This window comes from Grampus griseus (assembly GCF_964374135.1).
Source record: "Grampus griseus genome assembly, chromosome: 20".
Taxonomy (NCBI): Eukaryota; Metazoa; Chordata; class Mammalia; order Artiodactyla; family Delphinidae; genus Grampus; species Grampus griseus.
The window spans coordinates 39,761,562-39,779,244 of record NC_139014.1 but is presented as its reverse complement, the minus strand read 5'-3'; the positions used below and the strand labels follow the sequence as shown (position 1 = coordinate 39,779,244).

Below are 17,683 nucleotides of genomic sequence, written 5' to 3'. Positions count from 1 at the left end.
CCGGCAGCAGCACTGACCCCCCGGAAGTAAATCGGTCACGGTTCCCAGATTACAAGGCAAGGCCAGTGGGGAAACACATCTTTGCAAAGTCTCCCTTCCCTGTTTTCAGTAAGATCTGAAAGGAAAACACCTTCCTTTAAGGGGAAAACTTGGCCTCAGGAAAGACTGCTTTCAGGTGCTAAATACCGATGCCTGGCCATACTGCCCACGACAGAAAACCAGTCCGGGAGTCAGAAGACCAGCTAAGGAAAGTCACTCCGAATCCTGAGAAAAAGGATAATGGGATGAATACAATTTGGGGTTTTTTTGTTTTTTTTTTTTTTTGCGGTACGCGGGCCTCTCACCACTGTGGCCTCTCCCGTTGCAGAGCACAGGCTCCGGACGCGCAGGCTCAGCGGCCACGGCTCACGGGCCCAGCCGCTCCGCGGCATGTGGGATCTTCCCAGACCGGGTCACGAACCCGTGTCCCCTGCACTGGCAGGCAGACTCTCAACCACTGCGCCACCAGGGAAGCCCAATTTTTTTTTTTTAAATTAAGAGACACGGAGGACGATCAGAGAGACCAACCTAAGCACTGTAGGAAAGCCAGATGGTAAGAAGAAAGCAACTGGAGAAAATTAACCTGAGATAAAGAACAGGGTTAACGGACTTCAGGGATCACCAATTACCTGGCAAAGCACCACCAGGGGTGTCAGCCCAGCCGGGCTGGCCCACAGCAGAGGCAGGAGGGAGGGTTCCGACGTCTGACGAGGGTGCTAGAGGCGGGAGCCTAGGAATGACTGGCCCCGACTGGGGGCTCCCCATCCTCCGGGGGGCGCTGCAGATAGAGGTGCCGAGCCCACAGCGAAGGTGCCAGGCTGAGCTGGAGGATGTGGGGAGGCCCCTGGCTGGAAAGAACGAACCCTGCTTCCCCGCTGCACTTGCCCCGACAGCCGACCCCAGAGGGGTGGGTTCCCCACTCCGGCCGCCTCTCTCAGCCGCCTGAGTTCTGCCCTAACTACCTGGACTTAACCCGGGACCCACACGTTAAAGTAAGGGCTCAGTCCCCAAGATCGCCTCCCCCCACTCCCCGGAGGTGCTGTCACAAGTTCCACGTTGTCGCCTGTACTTCTGACCACCCGGCTATGGACCACCAGTCTCACAGCCTCCCCCTCAGCTTTGATCATGCGCTACAGCCGCTCACAGAATTCCGCAAACAGGTAGATCACCGGTTTACTGCAGACGACACAACTCAGCACAGCTGGATGGAAGAGAAGCCCATCCAGGGGGGCCACACCCTCCAGCACCTCGACGCCCTCCGCAGCCCGGAAGCTCCACGGCCCACAGTGAGGAGTTTAGGGAGGTTCCGCTACGTAGGCAAGATTGATGGGATCCCTGGCCATTGGTGGTGAAACCCCTCCACACCCCCTCCCCGCCCCAGGGGTCCCAAGCCTCCGACCGACCGATGGAACGCCCGCCCGCTGGTCCCTCTGCCACCAGCCCCGGCCTCAGGTACAGAAGAAGGAGCTCGTTACAGTTAAGAAAAGACGTTCCCCTCACCCCATCACTCAGAAATTCCACTGGTCTCGGGGCTCTGTGCCGGGAACCGGGGCCCAGATGTATATGTCTTAACTCTGCCAGGCATCACCAGGCCTGTGACTTTGCAGGGCCTCCGGCGCACGTGTCCCGGGGGAACAGAGCGAGTCAGGCCCCGCGCTGACCTCCTGAGTCAGCCAGTCCCTGTGGGGCAGGACCTGCGGTCAGCATGGAGCCAACTCCCCGCGAGTGAACTTTTTAAGGAAGAAAACGCCGGTGACCTTCATCTGCTTTCAGGACATCAGAGTGCTCCCTTCGGGGCAGAATTCGTAAAGGAAATGAAAGACTGCTGGAAGACGCCAGGAAACAGATTCTCCCTTGGGGCCTTCCCCTGGCTGATGGGGGACGACAAAGGTCTGACCACCCGGCCTCAACGTGGGCCTAGTGTGAGGACCGTCCCAGCTCCGGCTCCCCCAGGACTGACGGACAGCGGCTGTGACTGCATCACTCCCCCTCTGCCACCCCACTTCCGTGGCCCCCTCACAGGTACTGTTTCCACGGGGACCCCCCCATAAACCTGCTGCACACAAATCTCTGTCTCGGGGCCTATTTCCCCGGAAGCAATCAGAACAATCCGTTAAAACCTCATTACACGTGTGTAGTGTGTTCATTTAATTACTTGATCTTAAAATAATCTTTCTTTTAATTTAGTCTTACTTCATTCTTTTAATATATAAATTTATTTATTTATTTTGGGCTGCGTTGGGTCTTTGTTGCTGCGCACGGCGTTTCTCTAGTTGCGTTAAGCGGGGGCTACTCTTTGTTGTGGTGTGGGGGCTTCTCATTGCAGTGGCTTCTCTGTTGTGGAGCACGGGCTCTAGGCACGCGGGCTCAGTAGTTGTGGCACGTGGGCTCTAGAGCGCAGGCTCAGCAGTTGTGGCGCACGGGCCCAGTCGCTCCGTGGGATCTTCCCAGAGCAGGGCTCGAACCCGTGTCCCTCGCACTGGCAGGCGGATTCTCAGCCACTGTGCCACCAGGGAACTCCCAAGTCTTATTTCGTTTTAATTCGTCTTATAATTTCTTCAATCAGAGGTCAGAAGCTCAACTGCCAAGAGATCCACACAGGTACATAAAGGTCTGAAAGGCAAAGGAAGGAGCCAAAGGGAATGGAGGGAAATACGACACGGGGAGCTCAGGCCCCATCTGAGAACTTCCAGACGCTCCGGAAGTAGAGGAGGTTTGCCCGTCCACATCCTCTGGACCGTACCTCCACAAAGACATCATCGGTACACACACAACTCTGCACTCGGCTTTGTTCATCCCCCTCGACATCACACGCTTCTCATCCTTGGGTGTAACCCTGACGGTTCCGTCTGCTGCTACCCAGTGAGTCAAATCACCACAATCACTGGACCATTCCTTCTGTTTAGACGGCTACACTGTGGGGAGGTGACCCAGCAACACTTGGGATGGTTATCAGATGGGGCGCTGACTGAACGTCTACTGTCCACATCTGTGGGCTTACATTAAGTTTTTCTAAATTGGCTTTCAGGCCCTGCTCCTGATACACAGACAATGAAGCATGGCAGTTTCACGGATAAAAGTGAGCATCAGGCTCTCAAGGATAATATAATCCACTCGGTATTACGCAAACATCTTTAAAGTCTAAATTGCAACTTCTTTGGGAATAATGGTCAAAGCTGCCCATTTCACCTAAATGTGAAATAAAACAGAAACCTTTAGGTCAGTCAGCAGTCTGCATTCTTTTCATGCCAAGGCAAAGGCTAGACTTGTATTTTAGTATGATTTCCCTTTGTTTCCCAGAGTAGCTCATGCACCCTTATTTGGAAGTTTTCCTTTCTGGCCTGCAATTGGGGGAAAAAAACAGTACTCTAGAAACTCAAAATGCCTTCTAGTCTGGCATCTCCAAAGCATCCCGTGGAATCATGCACTTCTTCTAAAAGGTGGAAAGGGCATCACGAATACAGCTCAGGCCCTCATCTGACCAAACGTGAAAACCCACCGGGTCAAAATGGAGAAATGAACCTCCAGCGTCTGTCTCTGAATCCAGAGTCTGAATCTGTCTAATATACGAATCCAGGGCTCTGTCTAATATACGACCTATCACCAAGAGAAGATGCAGTTTATTTCACGCAATCCGTGTATAATCAACCCCCTCCCTGCATCGTGCACAGTGACTGTCTCATTTCTGAAGCACTTAAATCTGATGCTACAGGGCTTCCCTGGTGGCGCAGTAGTTGAGAGTCCGCCTGCCAATGCAGGGGACACGGGTTCGTGTCCTGGTCCGGGAAGATCCCACATGCCGCGGAGCGGCTGGGCCCGTGAGCCATGGCCGCTGAGCCTGCGCGTCCGGAGCCTGTGCTCCGCAGCGGGAGAGACCACAACGGTGAGAGGCCCGCGTACAGCAAAAAAAAAAAAAAAAATCTGATGCTACAGCCTTGAGGGAAGAGGGGATTAGAATTCCTTGAGGGAGGTTGCCCAGGATCACAGCAGTGACTCCCCCCTCCCACACAGACCATGTCCCCTTGTTTCTTCCTCTCTTTCTCCTCTTCCATCTCACCTCCCTCCCTGCCCCCCCACCCCACCTAAGCATCCCCTGTCTCACTCCTCCCGGCCTGGCCCTGCTCCGTCCTGTCTCTCCTGCAAAGAAGCCTAAATTTCTCTACTTCGCACAAACCCCGGCTCAGCCCAGCCCCGCCCCGCCCCGCCCCGGGGGCCGTTCAGCGGCCACACAAAGAATCTTCCCCCCTCCCCACCCCCCCCCACCCCGGGGCGGGGGGGGAAGGGAGCCTGCCCAGGCTGGTGGGGAAAGGTCCACCTGGGGAGGCCACATCTGAGCTGAGGCCTGGGAGCATGAGGAGTAGGTTAAAGGTATCGTTTATCTTCTCAATGGCGGCACTTTTGACGGTGCAGATAAGAGTAAACCGATGGGCGGGCGGCGGGCGTTAGCTGGGACGGTGGCAGGCAGGGTAACCCGCGGCGGCGGGCTGTGAGTCCTGTGACAGGAGCAACCCAGGAGAGGGGCAAGGACAGAGGCAGGTGGGTCACGGGACCTGCAGAGGACACGCCTTAGGCAGGAACGGCACGTGACCACACAGGTGTGCACTGAGGCCCCGGCTAAGGCTCACCTGGACGGCCCTTCAGCCTCCTGCGGGGTTGTCATTAACCGGGAACAAGAAGAGATCTCCAGAGATGGTAAACATGTCTGTGCCCTAAACTTCACACCCTTTCATCAACAGGAGAAGCACCTCTGCTTTAGACACATCTGGCAGCTTTGGTGACTGGTTTCCAGGTGCGTGGGAACACACTTGCGGCAAGAGGTAAGTGACGGGGGGAGTCCAGAATGTGACCAGCACATGACCCCGTGTGGACTGACCACAGCCATCAAGGAGCCCCAGGGCACCCCATTCTGGGGACAGAATTGACATGGACAGTGGCGACCTGGGTAAACAAAAGGAGGACGTTGGTAACACTTTGGGGGATGATTTTGTATCCGAAGTGGTTAGCATAAGACTCTGGATACCAGAATTTATTACAGAGAAGAGGTTGTTTTAATGCACAGATTACATTAAAATGGAATCACTGTTATCTCTTCATTTTCATTTTTTCTTAATCGCCTAGAATTACTGATTGAAAATCCCTACATAGGCAGAAAGCACAAAAGCAGAAAGCCACAAAAGATTAGGATGCCAGCAAAGTTGTGAGGGACACACACAAACACAACACACACAAAGGCACACCCCTCCCCAACATTGTGAACCTGCAAAAAGACACTCTTCTGCCACATCTTTGGTCCAGCTTGCAAGCATGTAATTCCACGTAACTCTGGCACACTGTAACACACTCAGACTGAAGAGAGAGCAGAAGAGACCAAAATAAAACTACAAACAGATAATTTTCATGATAGTTCTATGCCCATGTGAGCCTCTGAATAGGCTCTTTGTTCATCTGTTTGTAAATCAGAAGAGAAGGTTAGACTCCTGATAACTTAACCTTCCAAGTTGTTTTGTTTTGTTTTGTTTTTTAATGTGGCTACTGGTGCCAGAGAGAAAAGCAGGACCATTTAGAGGAAGGAGATGAATTCTTTGGCAGATAAAACAAAGGCGATTTTCAAGGGCTCTGAAGGTGGTTGGCACTGCTTCTTTCCTGGATATAGTTTCAGGTCAAAACTTATGACTTTACTTTCCAAGTTGATCATAACCCCTAATCTTAACACTCATCGTAATTAGGTTTAATTTGGAACAAGCAGCTGGAAATGAGGGAGGATAAGGGGTAAAGGAGAAAAGACTAGAGAAACAGAGCACGGGTTTTACAAAATGAGCAGAGGCAGAAGGACACTGGTGAGAGAATATTTACGAATAGATCTGAGTTATGACAGGGGGACAGCCTCTGTGACAGGCAGGGAAGGAGACGATGGGGGCAATGTCCTGGCCAGCCCCCCAGGGAGTCCTCAGCCCAGGATATCTGGCTTATCTCTGTAGTGGTCTGGAATGCAGAAAAACTCTTTCTGTGAAAGAAGCTTTTCTGAATTTCATAACATTAAATGATTTTTTTAACCTCAATTTTAAATATTTGGCCAACCGCATTAATTTTGAAATATCAAACCTACTTTCTCCTGAGAATTCAAAAATTCCCTGGCAATACAAGGGCCAGCTGCCATTAAGGTCTTCATAAGGATACACGGAAACCTTCGAAATTCTCCATGTTTTAATGCTGCTTCTATGATACTACTACACAGTCTGGTCTCAGCTGATTGGAGCCATAACAACACTTAAAGAAAGTAAAACAGGATTCAACAGACTAGAAATCTCATACCTAAAGCACATTCGGGCAACACACTCCCCAGGTGAAATCCCAGTCTCCCCCATCCCCAAAGTCACAGAATGTTAAAGGCAGCAGAAAACCCTGCACACACACCCTGTTTTACATACAAGGCAACAAGGGACCAAGAAAAGCTTTAACTGATAATTCACCTTTCCTGTTAAAAAGGTTTTTTTTCCAAGAGGAGGATTTAAGAAAAACCTGATTGAAAATTTCATTATAAGGTGAAAAATTTCAAATCCATCACATTATTCTGCCTAAAAAGAAAAATCATAATCTCAAGAGCGATGCCCAAGAGGCATTTTACAAAACTCAGCAACTGTTTCTGACCTTAGAACCTGTAATATGTGAAGGATAATTCCTCCGTGTAACAGGGGACATCCATCCTGTGATCGCGAGCATGCAGCTCAGAGTGGAGAGCTCACAGCTCATCACAGAGGGCCTCACACACCCATTTCTCCCCAGGCTCACGCCATGCATGTGACCTTTTAATAAACCCTTGTTTCTGGTTATCATTAACTTAAAGAAAGCTACGGTCCTACACACATCTACATACACACATGGACGCACGTATACGCATGTTCGCACATATAGGACTATACGTGCATTTCCAAGCTGGTTACCTTACCGTATTCTCACTAGTTCTAATAGTTTTTCAGTTGATCTTCTTGGCTATTATAACAGAAGAATTACAGTCTCTATAAATAATGCTAATTTTGTCTCATTTTTAATAAACCTTAAAAAAAAAAATCTTACTGCCTTGGCTAGTCTATCTGAAAACAACGTCCTCTATGGGCACCACTGTTTTTTTCCTGACCTTTGAAGGAATGTTTTTAGTTTCCTGTTAAGCATGGTGTGTGTGTGGCTTTCAGACCATTTTATTTATTATCTTAAGAAAGAATCCATTCATTCCTATTAAATGTTTATGAGGTAGATGTTAAGTGTTATTAAATGCATTACTGACATACAGTAAGATGAATTTTTTTCCTCTTTAAATTTACTGATGTTGTAAATTCTATTTATATAATACTATTATTGCATTCTTGGAATTAACCTTTTTTTTTTTAACCAGTGGGTATAATATTTTAAAAAGGCATCGCTGTAGTAAATTTGGCTTATATTTCAGCTGGGATGTGCACTCCATACTGTCCTCTGGGTTTCTTTTTTTCCTCTCTCTCTGAAAGGCTCTGGTATCAGGATGAGCACTGATAGTATTAGCACTGCTTCTGTCAAAATAAATTGAAATGCTCTCCATCTTTTATGTACTTTGGAGTATTTTTCAAGCTTCTATTATTTGAGTATCACCTTTACATTTTTGGCTGTATTTGCATTTACCTGTCCTATTACATATTTAATATTTTTCTGCATAAACTTAGTATCGACTCACTTTTTAAAAAATCTAACCTTGTCCTAAGCAACACAGATTCAACGAACTAGTTACAATTTTTCTAACACATTTTAATTTAATTATTAAAATAAGAACTAGTCATCAGTATATACCTTAAACCATTATCTGCACCTTCTGTAATATAATAATCTTTGGGAAACGATGCATTAGACGTCTTTAAATAGCACAGAAATTCTACTTTTCTGATCTTTGAAAAACTCTGCCTATAACACCATCTGGGTTCAGGATTCTTTTTGGAGCTTTTTTTCTTAAGTCACTTTGTGATGTCTTCCATGATTATTTTTCTGCCCAAGTATCTCATTACTTCATGAATTGATTTTGGTAATTTCATTTCCCTAGAAAATTTCAATTTCATCAAAAATTTCTATTTTTTTCTCTTTTTTAAAATCTCCACATCTCTGATTACATACATTCTTACATTACTAATTTGGGGTATTTGTGGGGTTTTTTTTCTAAGTTTAACTACAGCTTTATCTACTTCATTGTTTTAACAAAGGACCTACTCTTAGATTTTTCAATTCTAGCGTTTTTTTTTCTTTTTTGTTAATTCATAGATTCATTTAACAAATATTTACTAAGTGCCAACCATGTGCCAGGCCACCTGCCAGGTGCTGAGGGTAGGAGAAGGGGGAACAGACGCTGTCATAATTTACTTCTTTAATTTCTGCCCCTTTAAAAAAACTCCCTCCTGTTTTCCCAGATATCTTTTGTTGTTTATTTTCTAATTTTCTGCACTTCATTTATGATAACAAAAGCTTTCAGAGAAATGAATTTGCTTGCTATTTGTAACTTTATGAAGTATTTCATAACTACTTTTCTAAATGATGTGAATTATAGTTTCCAGTTCCTATTTGCGTCAATTTCCAAATAGTTTTTTTTTTTTTTTAGGTATAATTGACAAACAACATTATATTAGTTTCAGGTATACAACATAATAACTGGATATTTGTACACACTGTGAAATGACCACCCCAGTAAGTCTGGTTACCATTGGTCACCAACAAAACGATTTACCCTCCCAGCAACTTTCAAATGTGCAATACATTATAATGAACTATAGTCACACCATGCTGTACCCAGATGGATTAAGTTTTTAAATTTCCAATTTTTTTTTTTTTTTTTTTTTTTTGCAGTACACAGGCCTCTCACTGCTGTGGCCTCTCCCGATGTGGAGCACGGGCTCCTGACGCGCAGGCTCAGCGGCCATGGCTCACGGGCCCAGCCGCTCCGTGGCATGTGGGATCTTCCCGGACTGGGGCACGAACCCGTGTCCCCTGCATCGGCAGGCGGACTCTCAACCACTGCGCCACCAGGGAAGCCCTAAATTTTCAATTCTTATTCCTACAGTTTTATTGCCTTACAATCACACAGTGACCAGTAAAATTTCCCTTAAGATATGGTAATAAGGTTTTCTTTCTGGTCTAGAACAGATCAATGTTTTAACCATTCCACGAACAATCTAGAAAAACTGTAAGACACAGGTTGAAGTCTCTCATTTCACATGTGAGTTTTTCCAGGCATTTCTAATAGCTTTTGCTTTAATCACTTCCATGGTTTTGCTAGTTAGTATACTGCATTTTGTAACTGCTACTTTTTCTTCTGGAATTGTACTTTTATCAATAAAGAAGGTCCTGTCTGATTTAAGGTACTCTGTGGTGTGTGTCTTTAAATGATACTACAGTCAGCTGTAAGCCAGGCAGAGGCATGAGCGATAGCCACAATTAAATCACATTTTGCTTTACTATCAAGAAAGACACCGCCTTAAGAGACCAAGTGTTAAGAAAAGCAGGCAGAGTTGTATCAAGTCAAAGGTCTTCTGAGTCAGATGGGAAAACGTCTACATATTTTAAGTCCCAAAGACGTGCAAACCCTAATCAAGTGATACGGCTGGCCGGCCGTTTGAATGGAGGTCTCAGACTGCTGTCGGGAGCTACAGGAATTACGTAAAATGTAATTTGAATCTAAGGTACATGGGCATTATGACCACTTCCTTCTTCAAGTTTTGAAGTTAGTGTCACAGAGAGATTACAAGGATTTTGAACCTAGAATTCTCTACCCTATCAGTAAGGTTGAAGGCATAAGAGAGATATCCTCAGATAAAGGCTGAGTCAGTGCATCACTCCTGGATTATCTTTGCATGGGCGCAAACCCAACTGCTCAAGAATGTGCCCCAACCACAGCAAAAGGTGCTCTGGCTGCTATGGGTTAAGAATCCCGTCCCTGTTCCTGCCAGAAATCTCTGTTGGTTAAAAAACCTCAGCAAACTGAGAAGGCAACCCCAAAATTATATGGGATGAAATCCCAATACCATTTATTATTTGGAATAAAACACTTAAGTAAACATATTTTAATTTGAGAGGTTAGAATCAAGGAGAAAAATATTCAGAATAATTTAACAAGTAGTAATAGTATTATGTATTAAGAAATACCTGCATTTTGGAATTACGTGTTTTAATGTTTAAGAGAACTGGACCTACCAAGAGTTACCGATCAGCCTCAAGATTCTAATTTAAAATGTGTAACTGAAAGTGTGCATCTATATACACGCACATATAAAGAGAGAATGTGTGAGTGTTTGGGGATGTATAAGAGGACTTAAGAAACACTATATTTTTAAGAATAATTATTAAATGTATAAGACTTCTAAAATCTGGACTTGTCAGTCAGACTTTAACAGGTACCTAAATATATTAAAGAAACACAATTTAAAATATTTAAAATTTATTAACCAAGTTTGAACACTTGGTTAATAAATACTAATCAAATAGTGATTAATAAGTCACCCTTAAATAATGATTATTAAATTTTACTTGAGTTATAAATAGAATAACAAGATGCTGAATTGAAAGCTTTCTTTAGAATTCGTTTCTTATTATTCACAACTTTAACTGACTTAATTTTAAGAATCAAACTAACATCTGAATATGATTTTCTGCAGCATATATATTTTGTTTTTTGTTTTAATCTAGAGGAGGAGGCTCTTTTTTTAAGTGAGTTTAACCCATTCACATTTATTATAGTAACAAATACATCTGATATTCTCATCTTTTTTTTTTAATTATGTGTTATCATTGATCTTTGATATACACATCTTTTTAATCCTAAAAGGCTGCATTTTCCCAAGTATGTCTCTCAGGACACTAGTTCCACTCTGAAATTCTTCTATGGAACAAAATACATCTGAGAAAAATGCATGCTATATTCTCTTCTTTGTGACTACTGTAAAAACTCTGATGAATCCTTGAAATCTAAAACTAAGGACAAGAGAAGCCACTAACTCATTTACTCAAGCCCTCCTACCAACTCCACTCCCCTCCTCCCTTAACTCAAAACCCTAAACTGCTATGAATAAGATAAAACAGAGCACAAAAAAATACACTGGAAATAGAAAACAGAGTTGATGAAATTTTAGAAGTCAATAGGAAACCTGGAAGAAAAATGTGAATGTAGAGATGATACAATATATAAAAGTTCAGCAACAGAGAGAATCACAGGAAATATTCCAGCCAAAGCAAAGGGAACGCAGGAAAGGAGAAAAAGGATTCAAGAAGCAGTCTGTCCTGAGAGTGAGTCAGGACCAAAAGGCAACCAAGTCCAAACGGAAACATTAAGTCAGAAGGCCTAGAATAGTAACAACTAAACCTTACCAAGCACTTTCTGTGACGTGTGAGCCTATTCTAACCCATCATGTGTTTCAACCTATTCATGACCACAACAACCCTATAAGGTAGGTTGTTCAACTATCCCCTTTTCTAGAGCTTAACTCACTTGCCCAAAGTCTCAGAGCTACTAAGTGACAAAATTTGAACATGGAGTCTGGCTCCAGAGCCCAACCTCTCAACCACCATGCCTTGTGTCTCTAAGAAGAAAACGAATTCTCCACGACAATCCATAAAATCGAGAAGGTGGATAAGAGGGTAAAACCATGTTAAGGTAATTTTCAAAGTATCAATAAATAACTATACTACTTTCCAATCTCCTTACTCGTTCTATTTTTCTTTTAAAGTAATATTGTCTGTCACAGATTTTAAGTTAAATGACCTAAGATTGCATGTCCTTCTCTTCTACATCTAAATGCACTACCTGATTTTCCAGCACATAATATACATGGGATCCTAATATTTTAAATGTTGATTGGTTTTCAATTTTTAGAATCAACCTACAAACATGCACAGAAGATTTAATGATACTGATTAGGAAACAGAATGTTCTAGCCAGGTAAAAATAAAGGTTGAGAGTAGGCCAGGATAGGGTAAGGAGGATGTAGGGGAAAGGCAGAAGAACCTTAGAGACAGCATATCCTCCTTTACCCAGCCAAGGACACTGTTTAAAGTTGGTTACCGTCAAGAAATACCAGTGGTAAATAATAAAAGATCTCCTTAGTATTTTTGTTTTTTGAATGAAAATTTCATAGAGCAAAGTTAAAAGAATTTTACAGCGAACAACCAAACACCAACAACTGTATTCCACCGTTACCACTTTACTAACAATAGATTTAGAAAATTTCAGTATGACTTGCAGGACTGGGGGAGGACAGGAAGACAGCAGTAAAACTGTGCTGAATTCCTCACCTTGCACAGTGACCGCTCGTAGACAGCCTTCAAAGCTAATAGGTCAAGAAATAGCATAGGTATAGCATATTATGTAGAATTACAGAGATAACCACCATTTCTTTGAAATGCATCAAAAAAATAAGAGGGACTGACGGATGGATAGCAGGATGAATAGAAGGATAAAGCAAATGTAACAAAATGTTAATTGTAGACTCTACGTGGTGGGTCTATGGCTGTTAACTATATATATCTTTCCATTTTTCTGACTAAAATTTCGTAAGAAAATATTGACACAGATGTGGTTGAGAGTGAGCTGCCTTCCAGCCCCGAGCCTGGCCGGTGGAATGCGGGTAGGGATGAGGGGCACCCCATCCAGGCCTGGCCCCACCAGCCCCCGCAGGAACCTCATGCCCTCTCCCCTCTCCTGACCGCCACCAGAGCCAGCACAACCAGGGAGCCAGACCCTGAAGACGATGTTCCCCAGCCTGAGCCTCTAAGAACCCTACAACTCCCTGGACGGCCCCCACCTCCCCCTAGACTGGGGGGTGAGCGAGAAATCATCTTTTACTGTCTTAAGGGGCTATTTTGGGATTCGTCTTTAACCACAGTTAGCATTAACTATAACCAGTACCGAGTGGAACCTGAGAGAGTGTGGGTAGAAGCTTTTACTTTTGTTTCCTATCACTGGTAGCCACTGTTTAAACACATACATGCAAATTTAAAGCAAAGACTAAGCAGATATCAGCTAGTTGTGAGACTGGGAAAAGCCTTCTAAGCTTCTAACCCTAAGTAGAAACTAACACCTCCTTCAGCATACTGGGTACCTTTGTGTGAACATAAAATGCCAAAATGGTACCCCTTCCTCTGGAGTGATACAACCCCACCTGGGCCCACTCGCTTCTTTATTCCCAGCTGCCTTTGAACAGTGTGCAACCTGCGCGACTACACCCAGCAGCCCTCTCTGACTTGCAGGCACCAACAACCTGGTTGGAAACTGAAAGACTGTTAACTGAGATCTTTTAGGAAGTTAAGAGGTGTGGTCATCAACACGTTCTGATTCCAGCTGCCCTCATCCGTGCAAACTTTCATGCCTTCTGCTTGATTCATTTCTCCTGTCCATCCTGTAACACCACAGTAAAAGTGACTCATCTCAGAGGATCGCAGACCCCACAAAAGAGACTCTTGCTGTCACAGCAGCCAATTCCAAGGCTAGAAAAGCAGCAGCAGCTGAGAACCGCCTTCTGCCTCAGGCCTGCCCGCAGAGGGGGCTGGGGTGGGGTAGGGGTTGGAGATGGGGCTTTTACCTCATTTACCCTCTCATAGCCCCTCCCTGTGCGAGTAACCGAGGTCAGGGATCCGAGGGAGTCAGCCAGGAGGTGCGCCACTTGGATCTCCATTCCACAAAGACCTCAGCGTTCAGCTGCAAGGGCTTGGGTTAGCTGACACTCCAGCTGTCAGCGCCGCTGGGACTCAGCCTGGCTTCTGGGCCTAAGGCACATTCCTCCCAGGCAGCCTCCAGCAAGAGGACCAAGGACTGGCCATCACTGCCCGAGCGGGGGCTCCTCTGCTGGGCAGTCTGCTGGGGGCTCCGGGCAGCTGGCCAGGACTTGGTCGGACCTGCGCGGTTCTCTGCCCACACCTGCTGCTCCCTCCTTTTCCATTCCTAGGTGGTGCGTCTGCATCATGGTCCACAGGCTTTCCAGGCCCGGTCCTGCTTCCCACCCCTTCCGTCTCCCCTCTGAAAACCCTCCTTCATTCCTGATTCTGTTTAAGGGTCTGCGCCTCAGAGGACAAAACTGACACGACAGAAGATGGGTGTGAAAATCATACTTGGGCGTTTGTCGCTCTGCCTCGTCTGCCTGTTTCTACTGCCCGCCCTTGGGCCCTGCTCTGATGACCCACCACAGCACTTGCTCTGATGCTAGTCCAATGCACCGCACCTGCCAGTGGGAGGCACCGCCACTTCCCGTGTGGGCGAGGTGGCAAAAGGGATTGAGGATTCGTTAATCTTTAACTAAACTCTCATTTCCGGGATCTCATTGGCGCATTCTATAGCATTTCATCACAGCACGGAGATCACCTAAAGTTATACACACACTTTCAGCCAACAATATTCTAGCATTACAATCTTTCCTAAGACTTTCTAATTGGGTATCTTTACTCGCAGCAAATCAGCCTGAGTTCCCATTCTGAAATTATTTGCACTCTGAAAACTGCAATAAAATAACTCACTGGCATAAAGTGTCCTTTTCATCTCCTATCCATCAGAGTTCCCTGGTGGCGCAGTGGTTAAGAGTCCACCTGCCAGTGCAGGGGACATGGATCCGAGCCCTGGTCCGGGAAGATCCCACATGCTGCAGAGCAACTAAGCCCGTGCACCACCACTACTGAGCCTGCGCTCTAGAGCCCACAAGCCACAACTACTGAGCCTGTGTGCTGCAACTACTGAAGTCCAAGAGCCTAGAGCCCGTGCTCCGCAACGAGAAGCAACCGCAATGAGAAGTCCGCGCACCGCAACGAAGAGTAGCCCCCGCTCGCCGCAACTAGAGAAAGCCAGCGTGCAGCAACGGAGACCCAACGCAGCCAAAAATAAAGTAAATAAATAAATACATTTATTAAAAAAATAAAAAGGTCACTTAGAAATCGGAACACAAGCACCCGAATAACTCTTAAAAACTCTAACAAAGGGCACAGTCTCTTCACAGTTTTGACACTAAAGAAATAATACACAGAGCAAGTGTGTACTACTGAGCGGTGTTTTTAAAATGTTACGTATCCGGGGCTTCCCTGGTGGCGCAGTGGTTGAGAGTCCGCCTGCCGATGCAGGGGACATGGGTTCGTGCCCCGGTCCGGGAAGATCCCACATGCCGCGGAGCGGCTGGGCCCTTGAGCCATGGCCGATGAGCCTGCGCGTCCGGAGCCTGTGCTCCGCAACGGGAGAGGCCACAACAGTGAGAGGCCCGCATACGGCCAAAAAAAAAAAAAAATGTTACATATCCTTCACCTAATAGCTTACCACAGGGCTGTTTATGACACAGGCAAATTTGCACTAATTTGCAAATGTTGGCTATTTTTTGCCCAAAGAAGTTTGGATAAGTGATGTGTAGTTTAGAAAGTCACCCCTACGTAATCAATGCAGTAACCCCATCTCTAGAGTTTTTCTTCGCGGTCTGTCTCCCTGTGTGGCAAAGTTTTCCATCCCGGTTGTCATACCAGTCCAATGTCCCACAGCTGCCAGGGAGGCACGCGCCTCCGCCCAGCCTCAAGGATGTGGCCTGGCCCTGCTTGGCCTCCCTGCCAAGGTGAGTGAAGAGCAGTGACCCGAGGCTGAGATCCAGGTCTTAATTAACGGCCCTGCCTCCAATTCGACGGATAAGTCACCTGGACCATTCGCTGCACCTCTCAGAGCTTCCATTTCCTCATTCAAATTCAAATTTAAAAATCACCCGCTGGAAAAAGTATTCCGAGTTCTGACTGTCCCACAAACACAGACCCGTCACCTGCCAGCCCAGGACTCCAGTCCCTGGTGGACCATCTCTCCCCAACCGGCCAAGATGCACTTTTGGGGGCTAAAGGAAACCCCGTTTGCTTATGTGACAGTACAGAAATGTTGTTTTGTTTGTAAACGCGACCCCGCGGTCAGCAGCATCTAACTCTGCTTAGGAGGTCAGAATGACCAACAGGAGATGATAAACCAGAGTCCAGTTGCCTTCCACCCAGCTCGCCCAATCTCTGAGCAAATAAAAATTTGATAAGCCGGAGAAGCGCCGGAATCCCAGAATAAGCACTGGCTATTTTGAGTAAGAAACAGTCACAATCCAGCCCCGGGTCTGAGGATGAGTTAACAGACCTGCTGATGGGCCGCCACCTTCCACAGGACTCTGGAAAGTGTGTGACACGCACACGGACAGTGCCCACAAAGTCCGCACGAACAGCCCACGCGGCCACGGGGGCGACCCCGGCCCCTCGGCCGCCCCCGCCCCGCCCCCGCCCGCGGGCCCGGGCGCCAGGTGAGCCGGCGGCGTTTCCCCGTCGCGGCGCGGGCACAGGTGAGTTCACCACCCCCGGCGCGCATTCCAGAGGCGGGACTCACGCCCGAGAACTTCGCCGTCCGCGCCCCTCGGCGCCCGCGGGCAGCGCGGCTCCGGCCCAGGGCGGTGGGGGAAGGGCGCCCGGCCGGGAGGGGGTGCGGCGACCCCCCGCCCGCCGCACCGACCTGCTTCGGGATCCTCGGGTCGCCCCGAGTGGTTGCCCATGCTCTGCGGCCTCGGGCAGCGGCCGACCGGCCGCCTCGGACGGCGTGTCCACCGCGCGGCAGCTCGCGCCGGCTCCGGCTGGCGAGGCGGCTACGTCCGGCGGGTCCGCTCCAGTCAAAGAAAGGGCCGGCGCCTCGAGTCCCCGCGACCGCCGGCCGCTCTGCGCCCGCTCATCTGCATACCGCCCGCCCACCTTATCTACATACCGCCCCCCACGCAGGCCGTCCACCTCGACTCGGGCTGCCCACCCCACGCGGCCCGCCCACCTCATCTACATACCGCCCGCCCACCTCATCTGCATATCTCTCTGGATCTTCCAAAGCTTCCCTCCCAGGCGGGGGAGGGACGCGCCCGCTGCCCGACTTCCGGCCTCTAGGGGCGGACGCTGAGAACTGCGGCTGGACCCTGCAGGCTGGAAAAACCCCACTGCGGGGACGCTGAGGCCAGGTGTCACGAGGAAGGAAGGCACAGTCCCGCGCGTGAGAAATCAGACCTTCGGGAAATCTGGGTTGCCATAAGACAGGCGCTTCGTAAGTATTTTTTGGGACTTAGTTCTTGGATGAATGAGTAGACGAATTAGCAAGTTTTGCGGCGGAGGCAGTGCAGACGCTTTAACAACATTCTCCACGATGAATACCGCCACTAATAATACATATGCATGCCAGTCACAAGGACAGACTGCCCTCAGAAATGACTGCCTTATCGGGGACTTCCCTCGTGGCGCAGTGGTCAAGAAGCTGCCTGCCAGTGCAGGGGACACGGGTTCGAGCCCTGGACCGGGAAGATCCCACATGCCGCGGAGCGACTAACCCTGTGCGCCACAACTACTGAGGCTGTGCTCTAGAACCAGCGATCCACAACTACTGAAGCCTATGCACCTAGAGCCTGTGCTCCGCAACAAGAGAAGCCATTGCAATGAGAAGCCGGCGCACCGCAACGAAGAGTAGCCCCCGCTGGCCGCAACTAGAGAAAGCCTGAGTGCAGCAACGAAGACCCAACGCAGCCAAAAATAAATAAATAAATAAAAGAAATGACTGCCTTATGTGAAAATGCTTAGAACTCACTAACTCTTGCAGTGAAAAGTATGTAATGGGGGAAAAAAATTATGA

At 47.5% G+C, this 17,683-nt stretch overlaps 1 protein-coding gene across 2 annotated transcripts in view; it reads right to left on the bottom strand.

Moving 5' to 3' along the window:
• The window catches only part of SPECC1 (sperm antigen with calponin homology and coiled-coil domains 1), a 134,669-nt gene extending 118,007 nt beyond the window's left edge, over window positions 1–16,662 (bottom strand). For both annotated transcript variants that reach the window (XM_082678221.1, XM_082678222.1), the window contains exon 1: window positions 16,535–16,662. In XM_082678221.1, coding sequence (XP_082534347.1) covers window positions 16,535–16,574 — 40 coding nt within the window. In that variant the 5' untranslated portion in view covers window positions 16,575–16,662. The remainder of the gene's footprint in view (window positions 1–16,534) is intronic.
• Window positions 16,663–17,683: the final 1,021 nt, after the last annotated feature.